The 19,598-nt window shown below is 39.9% G+C and overlaps 3 protein-coding genes across 4 annotated transcripts in view; 1 reads left to right on the top strand and 2 right to left on the bottom strand.

Moving 5' to 3' along the window:
- LOC141004522 (protein NCBP2AS2-like) overlaps window positions 1–5,892 on the top strand; it is a 123,265-nt gene extending 117,373 nt beyond the window's left edge. Inside the window, exons 1-2 of one of the 2 annotated variants that reach the window (XM_073476054.1) lie at window positions 4,687–4,764; window positions 4,890–5,892. In XM_073476054.1, coding sequence (XP_073332155.1) covers window positions 4,955–5,260 — 306 coding nt within the window. In that variant the 5' untranslated portion in view covers window positions 4,687–4,764; window positions 4,890–4,954 and the 3' untranslated portion in view covers window positions 5,261–5,892. Of the gene's footprint in view, window positions 1–4,686; window positions 4,765–4,889 lie in introns of those variants that run through there. The other variant, XM_073476055.1, reaches the window with a different exon arrangement.
- On the bottom strand, window positions 799–2,817 carry fkbp2 (FKBP prolyl isomerase 2). The gene is made up of 2 exons (XM_073477024.1): window positions 2,240–2,817; window positions 799–1,253 (listed from the first exon to the last, which is right to left on the bottom strand). Exon 1 carries the CDS (start codon window positions 2,690–2,692, stop codon window positions 2,276–2,278), a length of 417 nt encoding a protein of 138 aa, XP_073333125.1. The 5' UTR covers window positions 2,693–2,817; the 3' UTR covers window positions 799–1,253; window positions 2,240–2,275.
- A 1,789-nt stretch (window positions 5,893–7,681) lies between the features above and the next one.
- Window positions 7,682–19,242, bottom strand: meltf (melanotransferrin). The gene is made up of 16 exons (XM_073476052.1): window positions 19,006–19,242; window positions 17,326–17,480; window positions 16,584–16,683; window positions 14,859–15,044; window positions 14,613–14,769; window positions 13,697–13,764; window positions 13,383–13,567; window positions 13,072–13,237; window positions 12,751–12,893; window positions 12,358–12,454; window positions 12,073–12,267; window positions 11,394–11,547; window positions 11,122–11,189; window positions 10,838–11,022; window positions 9,709–9,901; window positions 7,682–9,368 (listed from the first exon to the last, which is right to left on the bottom strand). The coding sequence occupies exons 1-16, from the start codon at window positions 19,052–19,054 to the stop codon at window positions 9,301–9,303; spliced, it is 2,169 nt and encodes a 722-aa protein (XP_073332153.1). The 5' UTR covers window positions 19,055–19,242; the 3' UTR covers window positions 7,682–9,300.
- Window positions 19,243–19,598: the final 356 nt, after the last annotated feature.

Below are 19,598 nucleotides of genomic sequence, written 5' to 3'. Positions count from 1 at the left end.
GCTCATTTTTAGCCACCCGACATTATTTAGATTAAAGTTCCCGTGTGGACACTGACAACAACTCAGAGTCAGTGAACACATAAACGAACCCTTGATGGAAAAGGGACAAAGCAGCAGCACATTTTACCTTTAAAATGAAGAAACTAGCACTTTTTATTATAATTTTTTCTGTTTTATTAGATATTTTTTGTTTTTATTTGCTTTGTTTTTGAATGTCAAAATCAAACCACTTAAAATCAATACACTGAATCAAATTGTGTAAGCACTGTGTATTGAGGTGCCAAGAGTCACATGACCAGTGAAGCTGGAGGCCCTGTGAGATGTGGTGCCACACTATTGGCTGCTGTGAACAGGCCACTGATGCATTGATCTACTTATTTGACTTGCCTCTTTATCCTGTGGGCATCCTTTATTTGCACATAGGCAATTTTACTAAAACCTTTCAGATATTTTATGGAAAAAAATCATCTATTTTACTGATATCATTTGGATATTTTACACATTTTTTCAAATATTGTAAACAAGTATTTGTTGCATATCTCAGACATTGTTTACTGATATTTTTCAAAAAAACTACTAGCCGAAAAATGGCGTACTTCACACACTATTTGCCCCTATAAGCATGCAAAATTGTAGGCCGAGAAACCTTTATGATTCAGTGTTATAGGACATCTGTTGGGTGTAATTACCAGAATATTTCATTGTATGAAGCATCCACAAAACACACATTAGTGGGGCAAAGGAAAACGGTAAAAACACGTGTTTTCATGTCCAACAAAACCACTTCAGACGGCAGAGTTTCCAGTAAGGTCAACATTTTATTATAATTCAGATATTCAAAGTAACAAAATCATTCAACCTGATCCATCACCCGCCCGACGTCTGACTTAATAAACATACTTTTTTCTGTGTGCGTGTGAAAAGAATGTAAAGATATTAATAACCCTGCTTATAAATCACAGAAAATGAAGAAACAACAGTGACATGAACCGGCAGGCCATGACGTTCCCGTCAGCCCACGGCCAAATACTGGTCTTAGTTGCTCGCTGTCAATTCTGCTAATGTTTAACAAAGACATACAGTCAGTTCTCGTATCGTGTAATAACATTAGTTCAATAAACCAGAGCACAACAGCCAGTTTAAAAGCCAGCCAGAGGAGGACAGTGGGGTTGCCATCTCTACTCCCAGATTTACCATTTAGTCTTCATCAGAGGTCAGATTTCTGCACTTAATGCTGCAGCAGCTCCTGGAACCTGAAAAAAAAGACAGCACATTAAACATTCAAGTCATAAAAAACAGCAGAGTCTAAAAATGTTTTCTAAAAAGCATTTCTTTTCTTTTTGATTAGTCCTTCTGATAAATATCCTAAGATGTACCCTGAAGGCACGAAAAAGGATGTGCTCTGGTTTTCTCTGAATAACAGCATCTCTTTTTGGGTTCAGAGGTCAGAGAATCAGGTCTTTTCTCTTCACGATGCAGATAGTTGGTATTCAACATTTCTTAATTTGACCTGTTGATGCTTCTTCTGATACAGGCTGGGTATCTTTTGAAATCTAATACTGATACCAGTTTCAGAACACAACTTTTATAACCTATAACTCTTTCTTTCGTTTCCTGTCGCCTGCAGCTGTTCAGCAGTCAGGCTTCTCACTGGCATATCCAAAACTCATCTGCTGTCAAAAATGCTGGAAACGTCATCATCATGGCGTTTTTTTGTAGACATATCTCTTCAAAATTAAAGCCATCCTGTGCTCCACAAGTTCAATACTCTTAATGTGAAGCAGCAACAGTGAACATTAAGCATGGAGGCATATAATAATTAGATAACAGACATGCATCAGTTCTCAAAATAGAAATGGCAACACAGAAGGTAGTTTAGATATGCAGCTTGCTGTCACAAAGGAGTAAGGAAACAGAAAATATTCACGTTTCAAGAAGCTGAAATCAGAGAATTTTAACTTTTTTACTTGTAAAAATGACTAAAAACCGATTGTGGTTAATTAATAATTTATGGCAGACTATGAATACAATCATAATGAGGTTTGTTTCATGAGAATCTTGAGGTTAATGCTGACTTTCTACCTTTTCTCAATGTGTGAGCTCTAAGTAGAGTATTAGTTGCTGATACTGAACTGAACACTCAACATGGTGCATGTTTGATAATGACTCTGTGCTTCATCAGATCACCTCACAGCAAACCTTCCCTCAGAGACCAGGTGACACATCTCTAATAACTCACGTTTTGAAAGTTGCCTTCTTCGCCGTCTCCTCTTCATCAGAGGTCGGATCTCCTCTCGATGCTCAGCAGCTCCACTTCGAAGATGAGCGTCGCTCCCCCGGGGATCTTCGGAGGAGCTCCCCGCTCTCCGTAGCCCAGCTCGGCGGGGATGACCAACTTCCTCTTCTCGCCCTCGCACATGCCCAGCAGGCCCTGGTCCCAGCCTTTGATCACCTGGCCGGTGCCCAGGGTGAAGGTGAAGGGTCTGTCGCGGGGGATGCTGCTGTCGAACTCGGTGCCGTCCTCCAGCTTGCCCGTGTAGTGCATGTTCAGCACGTCTCCCTTGCGGGACTTGATGGGGCAGTTGTCCACCCGCTTCTTGATGCCGATCTGCAGCTTCTTCTTCTCGGCTCCGCTCACTGCCGCCGGGCTCAGAGACAGCACGGTCACGGCGAACAACAGGAACACCTTCATGCCTGCAGCCGAGCCTGACTTCACAGCTGTGGAGGGGTTAGTTAGAGAAGACCGAGCGCCGAGGCCAGAGAGCCAATTTGGGGGATGAATAAGGGAAATGAGACGGGAAATCTGTTCGCCAAAACGGATGTACGTATGGAGAAGACCCCGGAAGTACTAATCGCCGGCTGGCGTTACCAGCAAAAACGTCCGGAAAACTGCCTGTAACGTCTGTAGCTGAAGTTAGCCTCACATTGGCCAGGATGCCGTTTCGTTAATAGGAATCTTAATCTTATGATTTTTATTGTTCCACCACCGAAACACGTAAAACAAGAGCTCGTCATTATAGTAACAGTCTTAAGACCATTTAAAACCTCTTTTCACATCTGTGACACTTCTTTCTTTGCAGAATTGGATGACTTCCAAATCTATAAATATAGATACAGATAAAATATTCAGCTGGGTGTAATCTGGAGGAACAAAACTATTGAATTACTGACCAATAATACCATCATCGTAACAAAGGACTACATACGTTACATATCGGTTTGCAATGTGTAGTATTTAATAGCTAGTTGTATTATCCATTGAGTCAAATTTGTATCTAAATTGTGACTGGTACAGCTGTCAAATAAATGGAGTGGAGTACTAGGAAGTACAACATTTCCCCTTGAGATGTAGCAGAATTGAAGTATAAAGAAGCATAAAATGGAAGCCCCTAAAAATTGAACTTAAGAACGATACTTGAGAAACTGTACTTCCACCACTACAGTCCACCTCTAGAATACATGTAGGCCTACACCAAAGCCCACTGTAGGCTTTTACACCTGAGATGTGAGCCTCCAAAAATGGTTTAAACCCCCATTTCAGTTTTGGAAAGCCTTCAGTCTATGGTATAAAAATGTAAAGATATATCACATACGTAATGATTCTTCATCAGGACTAAGACACACTGTGTAAATTAATAAAAAAAGAAATATATACAAAAAGAGACACACACAGAGAAACAGTAGGCCTGTTATCCCTTAAGGTTCCTCTTAAAGGGTAATTTCAAAATGCATATGTGAAAAAAGTAGTATAAAGCCTTTTGTAGTTCCCGAGGAAGCTGCATGTATTCTGATAGAATTGTCTCCAGTGATGTCACTCAGAAGCTAAGTTGCATTGTGGGTAATGTAGGCATCATGTTTTTAAAAAAGGAAGAAGAATGTGTGGAATGAAAATGGTGATATCTGGTTCTTCTGTATCTATTGATCGTTTGTTTTTAAACTGTAACAATGAGTCCAACAGTGTTATAGGAGTGCAATGTTAGAGCAGTGGACTGCTTTTCATAAACCTGCTGCCTGCATTACCCACAATGCAACTCAGTCACTGAGTGACATCACTGGAGGCAAATTATGCTGCATTCCAGTTACATGGGAGACCACTCGCCGAGTGGAAGTCGGAATATCCACTGTCCGACTCGGTGCTCCTGAGAGTACACCGAGTTGAGCGAGGATAGACAAACGACTCGTCAAACAAAGATGGCTGCGCCCGTAATTGATGTATTTTCTTTGTATTTGTACCAAGTTGGTCGTTTTAATGTCGATTTTAAATGCTCTCACACATTTGATTACATTGCTGCTTTAATCCGGTCACCAATTTATGCATTGCACGGTCTTGCTGTGCGTGCAATACAATGTAAAGTTTTGTTTTCGAGCTGGTTTGCTAAAGAGGCTAATGTAGCTAACAATAACAATAACAATGACTAGCCTGCTACTACCCTGATGGCGTCCATGTTCTTCCGACTTGTCGTGTAGCGAGACAAACGGGAACGCTATTTGTGCTACAAGCCAGGAAATGACGTCACGTTCTCGCGTAAGAGCAACTCCGGCGAGTGGTCTCCCATGTAACTGGAATGCAGCATTATCACACTACATGCAGCTTCCTCTGGAGCCACAAAAGGCTTTATATTGTTGACCTGTAAACACACCTTGTTTCATAAAATTGGTGGAGTTTCCCTTTAACTGTCGAATGTGAAGCCAACTTCAGCCCCGCTGTACAGTCTGTTGTGTCACCCACTGTCTGAAACCTAGCGGTCACCTGGCTCAGCTTAAGTAAGTCAACTTTTATGTATTATTATTTAAATTTACACCAAAACCCCAACACACATGACTGTAGAAGCTAATGTTAGCTGCTGTATCCCTCCAGCTAACTCACGGTGAACGTCGGTGTCTTACAGGGCCGAAACACGGGAGTTTGACGGGACTGCTAGCCGGCTAAGCTAACGCGTCAGTGGGAAACAAAATGCTCTCTCGGTTGTTATTTAACCTCCTCAACAACCTCCAAGTCGTCGAGAAGTTGGCAGAGTCTCGTCCGATTCGCAGGGCTGCCCAGATCACGGCCTACGCCATCACTAAGGCTCAGATAGCCGGCCGGGACGCCTCGGCGCGGGTCATGCGGTCCCAGACGCTGCGTCAGGTCCGGGAGGAGGCCGGCAAGGTGCCCGATGACCTGGGGCAGATGGGCGGCCGCCTCCGGAAGGTCAAAGACACATTTGTGAACGAGGTGAAAGAAGGATGGAAGGACGGCTCCAGACAGATCAAGAAATGAAGAGGAGAGACTGGCTGGAGGGTGTAAAGAGACTGGGCTCACCTGGCTGCCTGAGCACATAAAGTGATGTCTGGACAATCTACCTGAACAATGCATGTCAACACTGTGGTGGTGAACTACAACCAGCACTGATCAGATGTTGGTTGTTCATAATGTCACTAGGTTCACACTGACCTGCAGTCTGTGGCCAGATCAGTTTAGATAAACTCTTATTAAATTCACTGCGAGTCTGTGAAAGTACTGACATATATCTTCTCTTCATTAATCCTGTGGGAAATTATGTAGACTTTTGGACTGGTGTGAAAGGTTAAGTCCAATTTTCCAACATAAGGTGACAAGTAATGTCATGAAAAACTTTACTCAGGAGGACAGACTCAACTGATAGCCTCTTCATCTTAATCTATGTCCAACTAATGCTGTCCTGACAAGGATTGTGTTTTTATCCATTTCCCTCAATCGATGTTCACTCATGACACCAAATCCTGCCAAAGAGCTCTTATGGATCTGTACATTAAGTTGTCTTGGTAGATAATTTTATTGGTCACAAATGTAAATACATAAAGGGATGTGGAGATAATGAATCTGCTATTTTGTTTTGACTGTACAAATAAAGATGATAATTTATAACAGCACTTTGACTGCTAGATAGCGTCAGTTCATATAATTTGTCTTTGATTGTTAACTTTCAGGACAAAAAGTGAGTTTATATATATGGAAGCTGAATTTCCATTTTTTTATGGTTAAACTACAACAGATTTGTGTGTGCTCGAGTGAATGCAACCATTTAGGTGTTGACTAGGGCTGAACAATTTGGGAAAAAGATCTAATTTCTAATCCAATTTTTCTGACCGATATTGTGATTGCAATTTGATTTGCATTTTTTTTAAGTCAAGCTTCAGTTCAGTATTCGCTGTGTAATAGATTTAAAACATGATGGAGCATTACCACATTGATATACCATCGTTATTATTTTTTTCAGTTAGCTTGCAACTTATAACAAACACACAATGGTCTTGCATAGTACCTTTTTTTGTTGCACGTCTGTCTCTTAGAAGCCAAAATACTTCCACATGACGTGAGTGCTGCCTTTCTTTGTTACTACATCATCCAAGGTTACTGCTGGATCAGATTTTTACTTGGTTTTCACGTGTTGTTGGTTGATGTATACGCAGTCGCCCTGGGCCACGTCTGATTGGCGAGCATGACTGTCACACTAGGAAGAGGGCATGAATTTGTAAAGTCATTTACACACGTGTTTAAATGTGGGTCAGATGTGCATACCGCAGCAAAATTAATTGCAACCTCTGCGATTTGCTTATCGTGTTGTCAGAGTATTGTCAGATTTACAGTCAGAGGGAGTGAAGTTCACAGTTCACTGCTTCCAGTTGTAACTCATGGTCCAAATGCTTTCATAACAACAAATATATGAAACACTGTAGATGATCTAAAAAGAGGTCAGGGGATAAGAGGATGTTTTATTGCTCCTCATGACAATCAGTTACTGCAGTGCAATGATTAATAGATAAGGAGATTGTCCGAAAATTTTGTGGTAGCCTAAATATTTTGACGATTGATAATCCTTGTGATTTTTCAAGCAAGCATTTGATGGTTTTGGCTTTTCAAATGTGAGAATCTGCTGCTTCTTTTGTCCTAATGTCAGAAAATGTAACATCTTGGTTTGCGGACTGATGATCACTGATGTTAATTAAGTTAAAAGTTGCTCAATTGTGCCCATGTGGGAGAAACTTGGATTAAGGGAACTGGTGCATCAAACCAGACATGGCAGTTAAAAACACAGTAATACGAGCACATGTGCAAAGATTGTCTGAAATAGAAACAACTCAGCACATTCATCACAGAGTCATGCACTCATGCAAAAATGGCAGACATCTCAGAAGATACACATCTGCGTACATAAATTACAATCGACAACACTTCTGATCGGATCTGAGTTACCTCTTCTGTCTGCCCTCCACAAGCTGCTAACCCATGAATAATATATGTAATGTTTATAACTATTGTGCTTACATATAGGGACATGTACTTTGTAACTTTGGGCTTCAAATTTAGCTTTTTCATCTGTTTTCTGATGTTGTATGGATTACTCAAGAAAATACCAGTCAGATTTATCAATTCTGAAAATAATCGGCGCTGCAGCTCTTCTTTAACTACTTCAAAATAAAAGAAGAACAAATTTTACTGCTAATTAGTAATCTTATAATTTGGTAGTATTAAAGGGAAAAAACAAATGTGTCTCAGTTATAGAAAGATGTAAATGGAGATCTAATCTCTGCCAACATAAGATAAAAATTAAATAGAAAAAAATGTTTCTAGTAGCTGTGAAGGAAACTCACATGACCCGTTTGATCTGAGGAGAGAAACAGTTTGAAACATCTGCAGAAAATGAACTCGAACACAAAATGTCTTGCAGTACATAACTTTATTTCATTAGAGCAAAGCACAGAAAACAGCTCAAGTCGGCAGTTTTATGTAGCAATACTTGTGCAGGCGCACTGGCCTGGCAACTAAATATTAGTTACATGTTACTCCATTTCACATAGAAATAAATCTCTATCAGGAGGAAGAGAAGGCATTCGTTTCTGACGGCATGAGTCAGTACATATACACTGATATGGCACCTGAACTTCATATAAAAATAAATCTCTCAACATAGGAAAATACACATCCAAATCAACAGTGTCAAACAGGAAATAGCATCAAGCAGCAGGGTGTACAGTAGATGATGAGCTCGAGTGAGAAAGAGACACTTCTGGAGTGAGCTGTTCGTGTTAGAGGACATGTAGAAACAATTATTTTCTTTTAACTGTGTTTTGTTCCCTTTTACACTCTCGCTTTACTAAAGATTTTAAGCTAAATCCCCTTTTAAATCAAAATGGAGTCAATTTTGTAACTAAGACAAACAAAACCGCCTTTTTTCCACAGTAAAAGCTGGAATTACACTAACAAATTAAAGCTTGTTGTCTTTATCCGACTGACTTAAACCATCCAAACACCCATTCACTCTCCAGCACAAACCACAGGATGTTTCCTTTATGTTCTCCCCAAATCTGACCAATCCTGACCAGTGTGTCAGAGTTACTCACTCCATATATGTTGAAAATCATACATTACAATACTAAATGTGAGAAAAGTGGTTGCCGATGTGAGGTTTGCTGTTTAATATAATTCAATGTGCAGCTGCAAGCGGGCTCAGTTGAATATTAGCTTAAATCAGATCAAATAAAGTATTTATCTTCTTGATTTTTCTGGATTTGAGGAGCAAACATGAAGCAGACAGCCTCTGGACAAACACTCAGTCACTCTTTATCACACCATCCTCAGCACAGCTCTGTGTGGAGGCAACACTAGTGCATATTCACTGATATGGCATTAGCTTATCATAGAAACACAGCCCAAAGTAAGGGAAGGCCGTGTTTGTTAGCAGTTCTCACAGAGCAAATGGCAGCAGAGCAGAATGGCAATCTGACTTCTATATTCACAGGAAGCCTTTGAAAATGGCGGAGCTGATCTCAGGTCAGTTCTAGTCTTTTTTTAAAAACCAGAAGTTAAAACATCTGGGGGTCATGTGAGGATAAAAATCAGATTGTCTGCTCTTTGTAAAACACTAGCTCTGGAGAGACAGAGACGCGCTCACCACTGAAGCAATGTAACAGGTGGCAGCATACACACTGATATGGCAGCTCACCTTCAGTAAACAAAGTGGCAGCAGCAGCTTCTGTCAGCATGTCTGGTTCACACTGGCTGAGAGTCCAAACTCTCCTCTCTGCCGCAAATAACAAGAGACATTGTGCTTCATTTGCTTCAACGTGCCGTTCTCTCACATATTAAAACAGCACACAATCAGGTATAAAAGGATGCAATTTTAAAAATAAAAACACGGATTCAAAAAGGAGTGGATTCATGTGTGACAAGTGGAGGAAAAGGAAGAAAAAGGGACAGAGGAGCCCGATGAGGAGAGGGGGGGAATAGAGGAAATGTCAGTGGGAGAAGAGGCTCAAGGCCTGTGTCATGTAATGTCTCTACACCCAGATGTTAGTCAGCATGAAGCTGAACACAGCCACCAGCAGCAGCCACACAGAGGACGTCACTGTAGGAGGAAGAAACATTGGGAGATATTAACGAGGTTCAGAAGAACTCTGACACAAAGTCTGACAAAGTGGCTATTTTACAGTGGAACTTCTTATTTATGTAATCAATCTGTCCATCATTCCTCTGTTCAATCTTATAACTGAATGTTTAAGATACACCTAAATGAGTTACACACAACAAAAATCATGAGAGGGGTTTCAAAGTTCTTCTCTTCTTGCTGTAAAATTGGTGTATTTGTTTAATTGTAAGTGGTTATATCTCAAACATTAAAAAACAGCAGTCACTAGGATTGGCGCTGGATTGAAAATAATTGTTTTTGCAGTTTAGTAGTTTTTTACCTGCACTTGAGGAGTTACACTCCATGTCGACCAGTGAGTCCATGTAGCCCTGTCCCAGCCACTCGTAGTAGGTCTTCTTGTCACCAACAGCCACGAGGCGAACGGTGGAATCTTTAAAGATGAGATCTTTGCCCCCGTAGCTCTGCGAGTCAAACATCCTGAAACCAGGACCTGTATCACTGGCAAAATATGCCTGCAAGGAAACAGAAATAAAGAGAAACTGATCACCAACACTGACCATATATATATACTGTATATATGACAGTCAGTATTTTATCACCTGTATTTATTTATTCATTAGTTGTGTATTTATTCATTGATCAAATTTATATTATCTTCTAAAGTAATCATGAGGTAACCAGGCTCCTTTTTAAAAACTCCCTGATGGTGCGTTTGAGGATACATCAGCATCTGAGAGTTGAGAATCGGCTGCTCAACATATAATTTTTTTTAATTGTAATGAACCATTCCATCTTTTTATGACTGCGGTGTTGCTGTGCTTAGTGTGCATGTGTTATGATGTGGATGTTTTGAAGCTTAATTATTGATAGAATAATAAAAATTCTTGTATAATCCTAAATGGTTTAGGCAGAGACTCTTATATTGAAAAGCACATTATCACTTAGGGTCATACACTTGATGACATGCTGTTAATGTATTTTTGTGGGGGCACAAATGTTCTATTGTTAAATAAGTACACTTTACTGTTCAAGGGAATTGTCTGTGTTTTACCATCGCTCGCTACATACAACACAACACAACACAACACAACACAACACAACACAACTCAGAGGAGGAGCCATGACTCATGATCTCTTGATTTGTTTTTATACATAAATCTAATACAGTGTACGAAACACTTCATCCCACACACACCAAACTGCTTCACAATGTGACTTTTTGCTTGTATGTTTTCTAGATTTGGTTGACCGACAACATATCTCATCACTGTGATGCTTTTTGGCAGCCAAGTATTAATTCTCAGATATCAGAGCATCCTTGAATGCATCATCAACTATCTTAAATCTCACACAATTAAAATCTGACAAAATAATCAGTGAATCCGTTCCTGTGAAGGATTACAGGCGTCTTAATTCAGTGTCAGGTCTCTTCACTTTCACACTCGTACCTGTGCTCGGTCCAGGAGTCCATAGACAGCGTGGATGTTGGTGTCGGGCCGTACCATCACAGCGTGGGACGGAACTCTGGCCAGGTTACAGTATTTGTACTGTGTGACCTCTGCTCTAGCGCCATGAGGACACAGCAGCTGGTAATTGGTAGACTCGAGACCCACTGCCCACGATTCACCGTTACCTAAAGAAACGCACAAAATGTTTATTAGGTCACTTTAAAGACCCATAAAATGAGAACATTTTGCATCTTGGGCTTACTATTACTGATCTACTGTCTTACCATCAGTGTTTGTGAAGACAGTGGAATGCTTGACGAAAGCCACATCTCCATTTCCCACCGCCAGACACCTGAAGTGACAGAGAGATGGCCGAATCATCAGGACACAAGCTCAACAGCCAAACTAGAAGACAATCCCAAGCTTAAAATTCTGTTACGTGGTGGTTGAAAGCTAATGATTACATAATGTATGTTCAGAACTCTGACGATTAAATCTGCATCTTAAATCAATTTACTTTTTTTACTTTTTGGGAATCTGGGATGTCGCCCTTTACCTGAAAGCACCGTCGTATCCATCGTACTGGTCTTTTCCCTTCTCACACTTGTTATTTCCTGCGCTGTCTCCCACACACAGACCACACAGGCTGGAGGGGAAACCGGGCTGGTTGGCACCTGGCACACAGCTCTGCATGAAGAACAATCCCACCGCTAAGCACCATGGGAAACAGGAAAAAGAACGTCAGAAAATGGAAGAATAATTCAGGTTTTTTAAACCAATTACTTTTTATAAATATGAGAAAAATTTAAAGGTCACTCCATCATTTATACATGGAGTTAAGGAAGTACGACTTAGCCCTTTTATAATAGTTGTATAATGTAACTCTGTAAATAACTCTGACGGTGAACTCTTGAAATGTGCTTGCAGACTACAAAACTTAAACAATCCATTCTTCAGTTTGATCGTTAATCACTTGAAAAATGCAAAAAGATTCTCTGGTTCCAGTTTTGATGGTAAATGGGAGATTTTCTGCATATCTTTGTTTTAAATGAACAAATACGAACAAAAAAAAGTATCTTTGTGTTGGACAAAAAATTACATGTGAAGACGTCATCTTGAGATCTTGGACATTTTAATATTGTGGCATTTTTCACTACTTTCTCATCAGTTTTCAGTATTTGACCACTGCGTTCTGACTACTCCATCTCACACCTCTGTCACACACTCACACACACCTTCGGGTATTTCACAGCTCTTCGGGGTGATCAGGCCTCTCTCGATCAGCGTTGATATGGGAATGTTCCAGCCAGCTGTGCGGCCGTATCCGGTGTGACAGGAGCGTCGGCCACGCAGGTCGTCAAGGTTACGGATGTCTTGGCTACTCTTCTTCACCACCGCGACTGCATAGTACATGGAGCCATCACGGTCGTCTGCAGACAAAAAAAAACACCTGTATCTGTCTTCTTTAAAACAAGAAACTGTGTGTTTGTTTGTGTGAGTCTCTGCTTTTGTGTTTTTACCTGTGTAGCTCTCGCCGGTGGCAGGGACCAGGCCGTACTCTTTGCCTGCTGTGTAGATGTAACCTCCGTCCAGAGTGACGGCATCAGCCTCGTTGTTCTAAACAAGAAGGAAAAATAAGAGACCACAATGAGATGTCAAACATTTTGTTTTCTGTATATATATATGTGTATATACTGTATACATATATATATATATATATATATATATATATATATATATATATATATATATATATATATATATGTATATATATATATGACGGATATTGGCTTATCACAGATATACTGATATTAATGCATAATTACTATATCATTTATAATATTTTAAATCTATGTGAATAAATGCTACTGTGGTTCACTGTTCTTCAGTAAGAAGTAAGAAACGTCTTTCACCTTGATTTTGTTCATGCAGTCATTCACAGAGTCCCCGTAGACACACCTGATGGATGGAGTCAGACCTTTAGTTTGGAAAGCTGAACCCATGTCACTACACTTCTTCTGCTCACCGCTGGTTAACACGCACCAACGCAGGACACCTGGGACATTTACAGATAGAGTTAGAGATGGGTGGTAACAAATAAAGGCACAGTAGGTAAGTTGGTGGCCCAGTTAACCAGAGTTAAAAACAGAACTGAAGCCACAAGAGCAGTTTTTTAGATGGATGGATGGATGGATGGATAGATAGATAGATAGATAGATAGATAGATGATTTACCTTCAGCTTTACAGTCCATGGCTTTCATAGCATTATAATAATGGCGACCCATCCAATCCTGGGGGATGGGTACCTCTGCCCCCTGGAACATGACGGATGACTCAGAGAAGAGTACGGTTCCTCCTCCATAATTTGCAGATGAAAACACGCCGAAGCTTGACTTTTGCTGCAAACAGAAAGTTACACTCAATTAATTTCACCAATAGAAACTCACAGTAATGTGTCTAAACATATCTGACTAAATGAAAGTGTCCATTTTGATCACTTAGGTATGAGCTGTAGTTGTGTTTGTAAGAGCTGTTTGGACATACCAGCCCCTCTGTCAGCATGTTAAACACCGCAGAGGAAGTGACGTGATTGCCGACCACAATTCCACGAAATGGGACTCGAACCAGATGACAGGTTTTCCACTGAGAGACGGGAGCTCTGGTGCCGTCACGACACAACAGCTCATAGTCCGCTGACAGCAGTGGTTTTGCCCAATCTGGGCCAATACCTGTTAAAATAATAACTGATTAGCTAACATCCTTACTGGAATGCCAACTGGCTGTTAGTGGATAAATGGGTGGCTAATTACTGGGAACCAGCTAATTACTGACTATCCACTAGCAAACTAGCACTTTACCATCAGTGTTTTCATTGACAGTGGTGTGTTTGATGAAGGCCACTTCTCCTGCATTATCAGCCAGACACCTACGGAAACAAAAAATAACAGACGTAGAGAATTAAAGATGCAAGCGAATGCTAACACAGTTGTCTCTCCTCATTACTGCCTTGCATGTTTTTGTTAGCAGCGTGGCTCTGGGTATAGCATTGTTTGTCAACTCTACCACTTTAGTTAAGAATTAAACTTCTGAACAACCATAATGGACCATGGACTGTTATTAAATTTTGACAGACATTCGTGGCGCCCAGACAATTCCTAAAAATGTTGATTCCCTGACCTTTCCTCTAGTGACTCCAATGTTCGCATGCTAATGCGCTAAACTAAGATGGTTAACATAGTTGATAATATACCTGCTAAACATTAGCACGTTAGCATTGTCACTGTAGTGATGTTGCCATGCCTTTGTTAGCATTTAGCTCAAATGCTCAATTAATTCAATTGCTTTAAAGACTTTGTGAGCCATTTTTATCTTTGTGCTGGCCAACAATATATTTGTTGCAAAAATCGGTGCTGTATCCAAACACATCCCTGAAACTTTTTATGAAAGAAAAAACTATGTGTAGTCAGTGTATGATGTGTGATTTACATATAGGAATCAAATGGAAGACATTCTGCATGTTAAATTAGATGAGTTTGCATAATTAATATGCTATTACTTGGATTAATCATGAAGATAACATTTGTAATATGATATTATTATTATATGATATTATTAAATATTCAAGCAGAAGTCATAGGTAAACCTGTACAAATAGTAAAGGAAGGCATCCAGATGACATGAAATCCACACCACCTGTACTATACTGTATGTTCTGCAGACCTGTAACCACCGTATGTATGATTGTACAGTATGTAGAGTGTGAATGTGTGTTACCTGAAAGCTCCTTCATAGCTGTAGTATCTCTCTTGGTTGCTCGCTGCACATTTGTTGTTTCCATTAATGTCTCCTATGCACAGCTGACACAGAGATGGAGGGTCGCCAGCCCCATTTGCTCCGGGGATGCAGCTCGCATTGAAGAAGTTCGCCACACCTGACCACACACAAACACACAATATATCTCCAGCTTTCTGTCATTGCACTCTATGTATGTAAATGTATATAACTATGTATGTTACCTACCCTCAGACATTTTGCAGTCCATCACAGACATGTAACCCTGGTCAATGAAGTACCCTAAGGGCATGTTCCAGCCGGCTGTTCGGCCTTTCCCGGTGTGGCAGGTCTTTCTTCCTGCCAGGTTGTTGATGTTGATGCTAGAACTGGCTTTCTTCACCACAGCAACTGCATAGTAGGAGGCACCGGTACCTGAGGCAAAAACAGCACAGGTGTCAACTCACATATGACAATAAGCTCTGTAAGTACTTTGACACCAATGTACTGTATAACATTCTGGCTCTGTGCTCTCACTCTAAGAGATTAAAGTGCAGACTACCACTCCTGTTTTGAAACGTTACACATGCAGTGCAAAGATTATGATACGGTAACATTAACTTTCTCCAGGTTATCCATAATAAATGACAAAATTAACTTATGTCATCATGAGAGGATATACACCAAGCATTGGAAACACTGTAGTATCACAGTAAGGGTTTAGTAAAATGCTGGTCTGCAGCAAGGCATGAACTAACTAAGCTAGTCATTTTTTGTGAGAAGGAATCATCTGTTATTTGTTATATTGTCTAATAAAAAAGCGTTCATGTCAGATGAAATGACATATGTCACATCTACTGTTGGTAACTGTAAGGCTAAAGGTTAACATAACATAGTTTAACACAATAAGAGGTTGACGGTTTAATATGACTTTTTAAGATAAGTCTGGCTATGATATTAATGGTATGAAGCTAGAGTCAGCATACAGTTAGTTTAGCTTAGCTTAAATAAGCACAAAGACAGGGAACAGGGGGCCTGGTTTTGTACAAGAGATAGTCCAGCATCTGACTTTCCATAAAACCACAAACTGTTGTTTTTGTATATGTATTTTTTGTACATTTAAAGGCTCAACTCATTCTCTGCAGTTCAGTTCAGTTCAGTTCAGTTCACTGAACTGAACTCATCCTCTGCACTAACCATGAAAAAATATTTTGCTGTGTAGCATAAAGAGACTTCAACTTGTGTTGCATTGCGCAACCTTGTGTCGTAGAATGACAAATAAATGAACCCTGAACTTTGATTGGTGAGTTTTAGAGGTACATCTGTGCATATACTTTAACATTTGGACAGAGCCAGTCTAGCTGATGCCCTTGTTTCTAGTCTTTATGCTAAACTAAGCTAATAGCTGGCTAGCTCATGGCTACCTTCATACTGAGAGCAGCACCAATCCTCTCATCTAACTCCAAGCAAGAAACCAAATTATCATTTTTTCTATTATGTCAAACTAACACTTTACACATTAAACATTCAAATTAGTTAGCACATATGCTAACTTGTCAAGTAAAAGTTCTAATTTGTCTTGCGTTAAGTCATCTTTCTGTCTATATCACTCTGCTGACATCCCTGTTCTTCTCTCTGAATCACGACTTCTGTTTCCTTTGTTTCTCTATTTGAGTGTTGTATATTTATATAGGGAAGCCGATTCTGGAGGAAATAGTTGATTGTTTTGATTGTTGAGTCTCATTCCCAGGTCATCAAATAGCCTACCAATGGTTTGGATCAGAATTCGGGCTGAATACTGACCCATAGCGTTAGTATTTGACCCTGACCCATGACAGTTTTACTCTCATTTTACAGTTTTACTAATGTTAATCTGACTTTATAGTTCTGGTGACCTGTCATTGTCAGCATTGTACTTTTATAGTGCTCCTTTACTGCTGCTGGTTCTTGAGGAAATTTTAAATTGAGTCTTACGATCTGCCTTTGATTCACTGGCAGCCATCTTGAAGGAAGCAGTCTTCCCCAGATTGTAGATATCAGCGCCGAACATAGACAAGGCATCTGCTTCTTTCTTCTGCAGAGACACAGAGACCAAAAAGCTTAATGATGTTTTAAATAACAGGGAGTTATAACAATAAACAACAAACTTTAATATCAATAGTCCTAAAGTTTAAGGACGACTAATTAACTTGAAGACCATTATATAAAGAAACATGAAGAGTTTCTGTAGAGCCGAAACTATCATATGTTTCCTCTGAGAATAAGAATATGAGAGTCCAGCCAGGTCTAAACTATAGTTGGATGAGGATTTATCAATACTCAATTGGATTAGACATGTTTTTGAGATGAATAGCAGCTTTTTAAGTGTATTAGATCTTTTGTTAACACCTTCTTAGGGAAATTTCCCTTCCAGTTCAGCTTCTGGTTTCAAAACCATCCTGTTCTCTTGTTCAAGGCTTCCTGATAACTGTATCACCTATGTACAAGTGTATTGCCTTGTTATCTGATGCCTGATTGTGTGTTCTGCAACTCTAAGCTCTATTTTATTGGCTTATGACAATCTGACGCTGTCATGACTGGTTCAAATTAATAGATGACTAAATTAATAGGATATTTTACGATACAAGAGACTGTATGATTATGAAGTTGTATAAAACAATCATCAGTTATTCAAACATGTTGAAATAATAAGGTGTATTTAATCTTGTCATCAGACCTGTAGTTTCTGAACGCAGCCCTCGACAGTCAATCCTTCGACACAGCTGAGGGTTGGACGGATAGACACTGCGGCGAAAGCCTGAGACATGGCCAGACATTTCTTCTGCTCTTGGTCTGAGATGGTGCACCATCTGATGTTGCTCTGGCCAAACACTGACAGAGAGAGAGACACACACACACACAGATTACTCATCATTAAACTATCCCAACAAATAATTCATGAAAACTTCCTGTAATCTCAAGGATACAATGACCATAATTGTTGTCTGTCAGTTCGACTGCCTTAGTAAAGTGTGTCCCAACCTGGGAGCCTCTGTAGCACCCATTAATGCAGAAATGTGGACTAGAGTCACTGTTCTGATGATTTGCAACTTGACTAGACAGTCGATCTGTCTTTTCTCTTTATAAAGACTGGATACTGCAGGTAGACCTGCAGAGATGACTTGACTTGGGACCTGACTTGCCTCAACTATAAGGACTTGACTTGACTTCTACAAGAAGAAATTACTTGGGACTTGCTAGAGACTTGAACCAAAGGGCTTGAGTCACATGTCTGCAAAAAAGAAATAATTTCCGAAAATGCAATAACACCTGAAAATGAAATAGAATTTGCTCTTAACTCGATTTAAAATGTAAAATAAACCCAATGATGTAATAACTTCACCAATAATGTGACCTCTGACTGATATTATAATATATTCTTTTACCAATAATGTAATAAGCCTACATTTTCAGCCTATTGGACGTGATCACATAAGTGTTTGTGCCACCTGCACTGTTCATAAAGGTGATCAAAGATCCACTCTGGTCTGATCCTTGCACATCGACCAGTATGTCGTTCATTGGTCACTGGCTGGTAATTTAGTTGAATGCATCTTTGCCTGATAACAACGTAGCCACTACTCCTATCTGTTGTAAATTTAAAATTCTACATAAAGCCGTAAGTCGACATGCTTTCAGTCGGCTAACATGAAACTAACAGTATTATAAATGATTCATACTTCTACACTACTGCTTTACTACACACTGTGCATCAAAAGTACTGCATCATCAGTTTTGAAAAAAAGTATGACATTATTGATTAAAATGTCTTATAATATCAAGCATTTTATGACATTATTGGTCGAGCTATTACATTATTAGGTTTTATTACATGTTTGATCAGATTAAGTTCATTGTCAGGAAATTATTACATAATTGGGTGCTAGAGTCTCCTAAAGGGGTCACAAGATGAATATCAAGATGGAAAAAAGTGCTTTGAATATAATACACTATATCTACACTCAAAGCCATCGTACATGAGCAATAAGTTGAGGTCAACTGGGAAAAAACTTTGATAAACTAACATTTTGATGATAATCTTTCACATTATGCTTTATATGGTTTCTGTTTATGTTCATTTATCAGCTCAAGGAAATCTTTCCTTGCTCTTAATAAAAAAAATAATCTTTCTCCTGTTTATTATTGTATGCATCTTCAATCCAACTGGTTAGTGACAGAGTAAATACATTTTAGTCAACTTCCAAGATCACTGGTTTTACATGACCACACAGTAAGACACAGCACAAGACACTAAATCTTTAATAAATAAAAACCTATCTATCTATAAAAATGTAACAAAGAGTGTAACGCTTTGAGTAACTTTATTGAATATTTTGTTGAATAAATCAGTTCTTACCTGTATGTAGTATAAGCAGCAGAGCTCCGGCTGTCCTCCACATGGCCATGGCCTCTCTCTCTCTGTTCCTCTCGCTGAGATGAAATAGTCTTTTCCCTCTCCTCGACCTTATATTAGACCTCCTGAGTCAAAGTCCAGTTTCTATCTTAAAGACCTGGCTTAAAGTCCTCAGGTGAAGCTCAGGCTGTATTCTTTTTAGTGATTTACAACTCAGTCACCTACAACATGTCATTCAGGAATCACAAGACCCTCGGCAGCAGTGTGTGAGGCTCAGCGTAGAGTTTATGAAGTGCGCCTCCCTGGTGTACCTGGTTTGACACGTCTCTGCTGCCCCGCCTGGCTGCAGGCCAAAGCCCAGACAGAGAGGTCTTTTACAGTCAGAGAGCCGCACCTCTGCTTTCCCCTCACTCCTCTCCTCCACTCGTGTGGTGCTTTTCCACTGATGGGCAAGAGGAAAGGAGGGATTCATGCCAGCACAGCGAGGCCGTTGGTCAGTGACTCACTGTAACAACGCAGACACAAGGAGTCTGTTTACCAGCTTGGGCTGCTAATTTCGACTTTATCTCTGACTTTTAGTTAGTTTAGTTTTGAAC

The sequence above is a fragment of the Pagrus major genome, chromosome 11 (assembly GCF_040436345.1).
Source record: "Pagrus major chromosome 11, Pma_NU_1.0".
NCBI classification, from domain to species: Eukaryota; Metazoa; Chordata; class Actinopteri; order Spariformes; family Sparidae; genus Pagrus; species Pagrus major.
This window is presented reverse-complemented; position numbering and strand designations above follow the sequence as displayed.

Bases quoted from the DNA above. Each gene is read 5' to 3' on its own strand.
- fkbp2 (XM_073477024.1), bottom strand. From the start codon at position 2,692: ATGAAGGTGTTCCTGTTGTTCGCCGTGACCGTGCTGTCTCTGAGCCCG.
- meltf (XM_073476052.1), bottom strand. From the start codon at position 19,054: ATGGCCATGTGGAGGACAGCCGGAGCTCTGCTGCTTATACTACATACA. The intron at 13,568-13,696 runs GTAAAGTGCTAG...TTATTTTAACAG, and splicing joins TGTCAATGAAAACACTGATG to GTATTGGCCCAGATTGGGCA. The intron at 9,369-9,708 runs GTAAAAAACTAC...TTCCTCCTACAG, and splicing joins GTGTAACTCCTCAAGTGCAG to TGACGTCCTCTGTGTGGCTG.